At 42.5% G+C, this 9,765-nt stretch overlaps 1 protein-coding gene across 2 annotated transcripts in view; it reads right to left on the bottom strand.

The window, feature by feature from the left end:
• Nucleotides 1–1,506: 1,506 nt before the first annotated feature.
• Nucleotides 1,507–9,765, bottom strand: part of FLT4 (fms related receptor tyrosine kinase 4) — a 252,279-nt gene continuing 244,020 nt past the window's right edge. Inside the window, exons 27-30 of one of the 2 annotated variants that reach the window (XM_040440794.1) lie at nucleotides 9,312–9,451; nucleotides 7,989–8,109; nucleotides 6,940–7,025; nucleotides 1,507–3,494 (exon numbers count right to left, since the gene is read on the bottom strand). In XM_040440794.1, the coding sequence (XP_040296728.1) occupies nucleotides 3,272–3,494; nucleotides 6,940–7,025; nucleotides 7,989–8,109; nucleotides 9,312–9,451 (570 nt within the window). In that variant the 3' untranslated portion in view covers nucleotides 1,507–3,271. The remainder of the gene's footprint in view (nucleotides 3,495–6,939; nucleotides 7,026–7,988; nucleotides 8,110–9,311; nucleotides 9,452–9,765) is intronic. The other variant, XM_040440802.1, reaches the window with a different exon arrangement.

Genomic DNA, 9,765 nt, shown 5'->3' with positions numbered 1-9,765 from the left:
TGCTCCTTTAGGGGAGGATAGATGAGGAAGGATTCTTCCTCAGCCAATGGGTATTTAAAGTGGGTGCCTGAGCTTTAGGTTCACTGGTGACCAGTAAATGTGCTTGATAGTCTAGTAATATTGCTATCTACCTTCATTATTTCCTACCTGTGTTCCTGCTGTGTTCCAGTCCAGCACTCATCCTGCCTGTGTGCTCCTGCACTACTAGTTCAGTTCTGTTCATGTTTCATGTTCACTACCCAGTCTTTCTACCCAGTCTGTGCTCCAGTCTAGTTCCTAACCTGCCTGCCTTGTGTGTGCTTCACCACTACCCTACCCGCAAGTCTATCCTGTGTCTAACCTTAACCACAAAAACTGTACTTTCCTGTGTTTCTGGTGCATTTTCTATGTCCTTATCTCCAGGTGCTTTCATTGAATTCCCTGACCCCACTGGATCAGCTTCTAACTACACCAGGACTATCTCAGGAGGTATCGATTTGGTTGCTAACCTGCAGAGAAGTCCAGATTCTTGTATTGGGGTTAAAGAATGAATATCGGGGAAACCCCAGAATAGCGCCCTTAGCGTTAGGCCTACTCCAAACCAGTTAGTTGGCACAGTGAGTCCACATTCACCGATCTGTAACAAGCATTGGTTATAGGTGCTTTTTACACCCTTTCCCTCCCTAGACTGCCGGGGATAGACATGAACCCCTTCACTGCCATAGAACTGGATTCTGTTTAATACTATTTACCTGGAACCTCTGCGTCCCTGTATAAATGGTTGTGTTAGCCTACTTTCACATCTGTGTTTTTGCTGGATCCATCATGATAATACAACCGTCTGCATTCATTATGAACGGATCCGGTTGTATTATCTCTAAGATAGCCAAGACGGATCCGTCACTAAAACAATTGTAAGTCCATGGGGAACGGATCCGGCACCATTGACTTACATTGTGTGTCATGACAGATCCGTCTTGCTCCGCACCCCATCGTGGACTGGTGCCTTCCGTTTCATTCAGTTCAGTTTTCTCCCCATTGACAAAACGGAAACCCTTTCCTCCGCTATTGAGATCCTATGATGTATCTCAATAGCGGAAAGGGAAAGGGCAGGCGTGAAAGTAGCCTAAGGGTGCTTTCACATGCGGTAGATTTTGCTGCAGAAATTTCTGTGACTGACATTTGCACCAGGGCCCAATCATTAGCCACATCTCCCCTGCCATGAATCACAGGTAAAAGGGGTAAAATACCTAACTGGGAAATTCAGAATTAATATAGGTGGGTTCCACCATTCCGGACCCTCATCTTTAAGCCAGGAAGTCTCTCATTCCTTAGAACCAAGAGCTCAAACTGTGTAATACTTTATTTATCCTGTGGTGGTGCTGCAGGGAAATGAATCACACAGGCTGCTGGGTTCTCCCACAGGATAGATCTGATCACTGGTGGTCCCTGCAGTAGATTACCCTGTGATTACTTTCTGTCAGATACCCAGTAAGGTTGAATAAATACAGTATGAAAACAGAAGAATAGTTTGTATACTAATATATATTTATATATAAAGATATATATTATATCATATCAAAACAGAACAATTTTCAGCATTCATTTTGCATAGAAAATAAGTCTTTTGTCATTGGAAGACTATCAATTGGAAAGGGCTCAGATGTTGCACATAGGCATAGAGGCAGACGAGCATGCTGGATCGCCCCTACTGTACGGATATGGAATGGCAACTTTTTTTTTTTTTTTACTAAAAGTGTAAGAAGCCATCGTAATATGAATTTACTTAAACCAAGTTACATTATTGGGTACCAGTGTCATCTACAAGGTGGAGTACATTAATCGTTTGAAAAAGGCTTTTGAGGCTTAAATTCCAGTTTATGAAATAGTTCTCACCAAAGAGATGTTATCCTTACATATAAAGTACCTCTCATAAAGAAAACCACAGCAGTACTGTGCTATCATCTGTTCTTATTGCATGACTCATGCATATCACATTTTGAGCCAACAGCTTATATCTGATGCTAATAACTGTATATTTGTTATGGTAATTATGTTTTATGTTTTATTGGCAGTTTTAAATAGTAGACGTAAATTTGTCTCTTCCATCCCCACTATAACGCTTTTTGAGATAATGATCTGATGTGATTTAAGTTACAAATCTGGGCCTATATAGTTGTGCTGTTCTGAGATGCTCACATTTGCATTTGGCTTTTCGTTTGGAAGTTCCATCCAGGTTTCCTTCACTTCAAGAATAGCAAGAATTGAGCAGAAGAATGACAGATGCCTCAATGAAACCTCAAAAGACTCCATTAAAAGTCAACGGGCACCAACATGTGTCATTCAGGTTCATTGTATGGTTTGAATCAAGGTGCTCCTGGTCTTGCTCGCAAGGCCTGCTCAACACCTTCCCCTTTACCCTGATTGCTGCCTTTTCAGATGCCACTTCTCTTCTCATTGAAATCTTGCACAGACCATACTGCACATGCGCAAAAATGCCATTGGGTAGGCCTTGCAAGAGAGCCATGATTGGGACACCCTTGTGACACTTGCCACCTTACTGGCATAAAGTATAAAAGTTCACTTTCTAATCAATGAAGATGCTCTGAACGGCCACAGAAGAGTCCGTGACATGCTAAGTGCCCGTCCAAGTTATTTGGTAGGTTTAAATGATCTGACCAATTCCCTTTAGGCAGGAGATAGATATAGACACAGCTGTGGCCTATTATATCTTATTTAGTCATACCTCCCATACGGTTTAAAGGATTTGATAAAATATTAGATTGTGATCTACCAGTCATCCTCTTAATAAACTACCTTGGTAGATAATGTTCATACTATATCATTCATTATAGTCAACATAACAATATGGCCTTATGTAAGATATACAACAGAGTTCTATTATTATTTTTGTGACAAAAGCAATGACCAATGTTTCAGTAGCAGATAGGATACATAAATACTGAGTATAGACAACAATGCATTTTCTTCATGTAATTCAAATGCCGTCTGTAATACTGTGTCCATGTCTGAGTTCTGAGCACTGGGAAAACAGGACATAGTAATGTCTCTCTCATTGTCCATATTGGTATTTTATTTAACTCTCCAGTCTCCGTTCTGCAGAAGCAGAGTAGTCCTGAGTATTGAAAACTCAGAGGCCATCATGGGGCCTTATTCCTTCTTTTTGGTGTATAAGGAAGATATTATACAGTAATCTATGAATATGATGAGATGAGACAAAGCCTAGGCCTCTATGGTGGCTTAGGACCTTGTTCCAGTTGCAAGGTCCTCCTCAGTTTTCATCAGAGAAGAAAGAAGCATGAACAAGGTCAGGACTGGCAGAGCCTCCAGGGGGCGTGAAGCTATCCCCCTCCGATTGTTCTGACAACTCTCCATATTCACTGTTGTAAAACGTCTGCCCTCCACTATAAGATGGATACGATGACTGACTCCTGTTCTGGAGGGATGAGCAGCTTGGAGTAGTGCTTTCCTTATTTCTACGGGAACTTTTACTGCTGTGGAGGAAGCAGATAGACACAGTAAAACACATACAATAGGTTTACAATCTTTGGTATTTCAATTAAGCTATAGGTGGGGCATCAGTTGCAGATTACCAGATGTTGGAGCCTGAGTGGGGATAAAAATGTTCCTGCTTTACCCCAGACCAATACTACAGATAACGTATGACATTTGGTGGGACCTTTTTAATATTTTGCATTGGGGTCCAGCAGTGACACCATAGGGACTGCAAAGTTAGCAATTGCACCTAACCCTAGTTACTAAGGGGGTCCAAAAGCCTTTCTACAGTCCTCCTGTTAAAGATTTTGCATTAGGGCCCAAGCACAGAAGCTTCATTTTATGCCCAGGACCATGGCAGATTATAATATGGGCGGTTTGGTCTGCTTTCCAGGGCCTGAGGTTCCAAAGGGCCCATGGCTGCTCTAAACCACCCACCATCTTAAAAGTCTGCACAACATACAATGATTGCAGGCAAACCGCAATGTTTGTATAGTTTGTATATATCATTGTCTGTGTACATACTGTATGTTTGTATGATTGCATGTGTATCTATCATCTACACTGCGTGCAGAATTATTAGGCAAATGAGTATTTTGACCACATCATCCTCTTTATGCATGTTGTCTTACTCCAAGCTGTATAGGCTCGAAAGCCTACTACCAATTAAGCATATTAGGTGATGTGCATCTCTGTAATGAGAAGGGGTGTGGTCTAATGACATCAACACCCTATATTAGGTGTGCATAATTATTAGGCAACTTTCTTTCCTTTGGCAAAATGGGTCAAAAGAAGGACTTGACAGGCTCAGAAAAGTCAAAAATAGTGAGATATCTTGCAGAGGGATGCAGCACTCTTAAAATTGCAAAGCTTCTGAAGCGTGATCATCGAACAATCAAGCGTTTCATTCAAAATAGTCAACATGGTCGCAAGAAGCGTGCGGAAAAACCAAGGCGCAAAATAACTGCCCATGAACTGAGAAAAGTCAAGCGTGCAGCTGCCAAGATGCCACTTGCCACCAGTTTGGCCATATTTCAGAGCTGCAACATCACTGGAGTGCCCAAAAGCACAAGGTGTGCAATACTCAGAGACATGGCCACGGTAAGAAAGGCTGAAAGACGACCACCACTGAACAAGACACACAAGCTGAAACGTCAAGACTGGGCCAAGAAATATCTCAAGACTGATTTTTCTAAGGTTTTATGGACTGATGAAATGAGAGTGAGTCTTGATGGGCCAGATGGATGGGCCCGTGGCTGGATTGGTAAAGGGCAGAGAGCTCCAGTCCGACTCAGACGCCAGCAAGGTGGAGGTGGAGTACTGGTTTGGGCTGGTATCATCAAAGATGAGCTTGTGGGGCCTTTTCGGGTGGAGGATGGAGTCAAGCTCAACTCCCAGTCCTACTGCCAGTTTCTGGAAGACACCTTCTTCAAGCAGTGGTACAGGAAGAAGTCTGCATCCTTCAAGAAAAACATGATTTTCATGCAGGACAATGCTCCATCACACGCGTCCAAGTACTCCACAGCGTGGCTGGCAAGAAAGGGTATAAAAGAATAAAATCTAATGACATGGCCTCCTTGTTCACCTGATCTGAACCCCATTGAGAACCTGTGGTCCATCATCAAATGTGAGATTTACAAGGAGGGAAAACAGTACACCTCTCTGAACAGTGTCTGGGAGGCTGTGGTTGCTGCTGCACGCAATGTTGATGGTGAACAGATCAAAACACTGACAGAATCCATGGATGGCAGGCTTTTGAGTGTCCTTGCAAAGAAAGGTGGCTATATTGGTCACTGATTTGTTTTTGTTTTGTTTTTGAATGTCAGAAATGTATATTTGTGAATGTTGAGATGTTATATTGGTTTCACTGGTAAAAATAAATAATTGAAATGGGTATATATTAGTTTTTTGTTAAGTTGCCTAATAATTATGCACAGTAATAGTCACCTGCACACACAGATATCCCCCTAAAATAGCTAAAACTAAAAACAAACTAAAAACTACTTCCAAAAATATTCAGCTTTGATATTAATGAGTTTTTTGGGTTCATTGAGAACATGGTTGTTGTTCAATAATAAAATTAATCCTCAAAAATACAACTTGCCTAATAATTCTGCACTCCCTGTATATATACTATATATATATATATATATATATATATATATATATATACAGATTTATCTTTATTTGTATGTATTAATATAAAACAAAATAGTTTACTTTAATATATTTTTGTACTATGAGTTCACATTTGCATTATGGATTCTGTTTTTCTCTTCCATCGCAGGAGCAGAAAAACAGAATTCAAGCTGTGATGGATCTGTGACCGACAGCGCCCATCACATCCCACCAACCACCAGTGGGGTCTGGTAGGAGTTCCATCATGTTACCTGAAACATAGTGCTGCAGCCTCCAGTCTTAAAGGGACATTCTTGTTATAACAAGTTATCCCCTATCTACAGGGTGCTGATTGGTGGAGCAGAACTTCATTGCTCTGCACAATCACCATCATGTATCCTACCTGTGACATACAACACATACGTGATAATGCAGCACAAAACAGTGGTTCTGCTGAATATAGATCTGGCATGCGGAGGGATGGGGGCCTAAGCTGTGTACACAACCCATGGCCTGTAGCCAACTTAATCCACCACTGGCCACAGACATTTAAATGGGATAAAATAGTTGGCATTGTAAAAAAATGGCACGTGCTCTAAGTTGACAGTTAAAGGGGGCTCTTTAGACAACGTCTTGTCATATATAACATAATACATACATCAACTTCTGAAGACCATCATAATGGATGTCTCAGCTGCTTCAGGGCTAAGGATGTACTTACTGAACTGCAGGGCCGATTGGTGGCATCATTCTGGGGACATTGGTGGGTCCAAGAAAAGCACTGAGAATGGTCTGGAGCCACAACGCAGGATTCCTCCAGCATGGTGCTCTCAGCATATGTCATGGATCACTGGTGGTGGTGGTGTGGCTATGTTTTAACAAATCCTATTTAAAAATGGAGGGAGTCTGGATGGGTCTCAGGCTTGGGGCTCCTGGTGCAGCTTATATGAGTATTCTGGAGTTGCTTGGGGGAGGTCATACTCTGCTCCTACGAGTTTTGGAAGCTAGTTGCTGTGAGAGTTGCCTCCTCTGAGCAGAGATTAGACATTTTACAGTAACAGCCTGCTGTGCCCCCATGCTTTCGAAATAGCACGGGGCTCCAGGCACCCCGCCTGGTGGTAGACATGGCTGGGGAATGGATTACAGACATCCATTACGTCCTGGGCCTTGCTTACCAGTGCACGGACACAGTAATCATTATTACTTTGTGTGCCCTGGCAGTTGAGGTCCAGACCTAGCAGCCTGTGCCCCCTGCCACTGTGGGCCCTGTAGCAGCTGCTATGGCTGCTACAGCAGTAGTTACACCTGCACATTTCTGTAAATCACCTGTACACTCCATCTGTTCTGTGCCTGTTCTCTATCCTCTCCAGTTCTTCAGATGCCAGTACCATCCCACTGTCTGTCTGATTGTCCTGGGTAGAAACATTAAAATGACCATTAGTTTGGTGACAAAAACCCACAATGTGACAGCACACAAGAAAATGTGAACAATTCAGATTGACTCAGGATCACATCTATAAGGCTTGTTTTCATGAGGCCACACACTCTTTAAAGCTACTTTCACACCAGCGTTTTTGCTGGATCTGTCATGGATAAGCAGAAACCCTTCCATCGTGAAAACGGAAGTGTTTTCCCCCCGCTATTGAGATCCTATGATGGATCTCAATAGCGAAAAGGGAAAGCGCAGATCTGAAAGTAGCCTTACAAAACATCTACTCCCATGGTACAACCAGTCAACTCAGTTTTTTTTAGAATACTTGGGTGTTGTGTTAGGCTACTTTCACATCAGCATTTCACTTTTCGCTATTGAGATCCATCATAGGGTCTCAATAGCAGGGGAAACGCTTCAGTTATGTCCCCATTCATTGTCAATGGGGACAAAACTGAACTGAATGAAACGGAATGCACCAGTCCACGATGGGGTGCGGAGCAAGACGGATCCATCATGAATCACAATGTAAGTCGATGGTGCCGAATCTGTTCCCCTTTGACTTACAATGGTTTTAGTGACAGATCCGTCATGGCTATTTTAGAGATAATACAAACGGATTCATTCATAACGGATGCAGACGATCGTATTATCATGATGGAAGCGTTTTTGCTGATCCATGAACGATTCAGCAAAAATGCTGCTGTGAAAGTAGCCTAAATTGGCTATGTATACCTAAAGGGTAAGCAAGGCTAGGTTGAAACTATGAAGGAGTCATTTAATTGCAATCTAACATCAGTCCTAGGGGGAGAGTTTTGAGGCCCCATATACATAAGATGTTCAGCTGGGCCCTTAAAGGGATTGTCCAAGCGGAGATGGTCAGAATCCTCCTACAACTAAACTTTTCTTATACTTATTCTTATACTTTCTGATACATAAGACTTACCGGGTGACCTTTATGCATCACATTTGTCATTGGAAATTCTTCAAATGTTTTCAGTCGTGAAGGACACCGAATCTGGTTGCCTCCAGTGAAGCATCCAGGAAAAGAAACACAGTTGTAATACCTGGCGTGCAAAATAAAAACATGGAAAAACAGCTGTATGAGTCTCTAAGGAGGCTTCTTATGTAATTACACAAGTGGGATGACCAAGGCAACAAGAGGCACAAAAATGTTAGGCTACTTTCACACTTTTAGCAGGGATCAGCAAAAACGCTTCCGTTTGTGATAATACAACCGGCTACATCCCTTATGAACGGATCCGGTTGTATTATCGTTAAAATGTCAGTGATGGATCCAGCATTAAAACCATTTTAAGTCAATGGGTGCCGTATCCGTTTTCTATTGTGTCCGAGAAAACTGATCCGTCCCCATTGCCTTGCATTGTGTGAGATGCCGGATCCGTTGTGCTCTGCATGCCGTGTCGGACAGAAAACCGCAGCTTGCTGTGGTTTTCTGTCTGGTATGGAAACGCCACCAAACGGAACGGAATGAATTTGGAGCATTATGTTCTCTTCAGTTTTGTTCCCATTGACAATAAATGGGGACAAAACGGAAGCATTTTTCTCCGGTATTGAGATCCTCTGCCGATTTCAATGCCAGAAAAGTTAAACTCAAGTGTTAAAGTAGTCTTAGTCACTGCAATTGTCTTGCTGGGCAGAATTCCAGCACTCAGTGATCAGCCCTCATCTGTGCAGGAACCTGTCAGAAAGTGTTCATTACTGCAGGGAAAACCAAGTAGTGATGGTCAGTTTGCAGTGTTCGCCAGCGAACACATGCGGGCTGCCATCTTTAGTAAGGTAGACTCACCCGTCCGGCGATGCACAGGTAAGCCCTTGCCTGTGCCGGAAGCCGGTCTGAAATCAAATGCGGTAACTGGGAGCAGGCAGTTCCGAGAACAGCCCGATGAAGGCCCCCGACGGCTGTTCTCGGAACTGCCTGCTTCCGGTGAACACTGTGAACTGACCATCACTGAAACCAAGCATTACACATTAGTTCTTTAAACTAATGGTTGGGTATGTAAAACATGGAGGTGCTGGGTCCTCCACAGCAAGAGGCGCTCTTTGTATCGCAGTTGTTCTCAAATAATTAAAGGTCCTAAAAGGAAGAACCGCTCTATTAACTCGCAATACCCAAAATATTCGGTATTATAGAACAGCTGTGAAATTTTAAAAGAAACTTGGACTTGAAGAAAGCTGTCTTGTAATAGACGTTTACTGCTTTTTTTTCCTTTTCTTTTACACATTTTACTGTTATACATTGTCTTACCTCACAGCCAAGTTATGACAGTGCAGTCTCATGTCACATTCCTCCTCGTCCGAGTTGTTTTGCGGACAGATTGGTGACTGGGACAAGTCCATTTCCTCTGAGCTCTGGGAATCATTGAGTGGGATGTAGTCCTTTCCTTCCTGTAGGGGATAAGAGTTTGCAGTGATAAGGATGAACTCTATAATTTTACTGATATATTTATTTGTACAGTGTTTTGATTTGGGCTGAAAACATTTAAGGATTCAATCAAATCAATCATTATACTTGGTGGTCAGAACTCTTAAAGGGGTTATCCCATTAATTTAAAACTTTATTTTACTTATCTGCTTATCGAGAACTTTCTTCCCTTTCCGAGAGCTGGCAGCAGCTCAGATGAGAAACCAATCACCTGCATCTCCCAGGAAGCACTGCAATTAGTTCTTAACCCTTACTCCCCTGCATAAGAAATAGACCC

This window comes from Bufo bufo, chromosome 1 (genome assembly GCF_905171765.1).
Source record: "Bufo bufo chromosome 1, aBufBuf1.1, whole genome shotgun sequence".
Lineage (NCBI taxonomy): Eukaryota > Metazoa > Chordata > Amphibia > Anura > Bufonidae > Bufo > Bufo bufo.
This window is presented reverse-complemented; position numbering and strand designations above follow the sequence as displayed.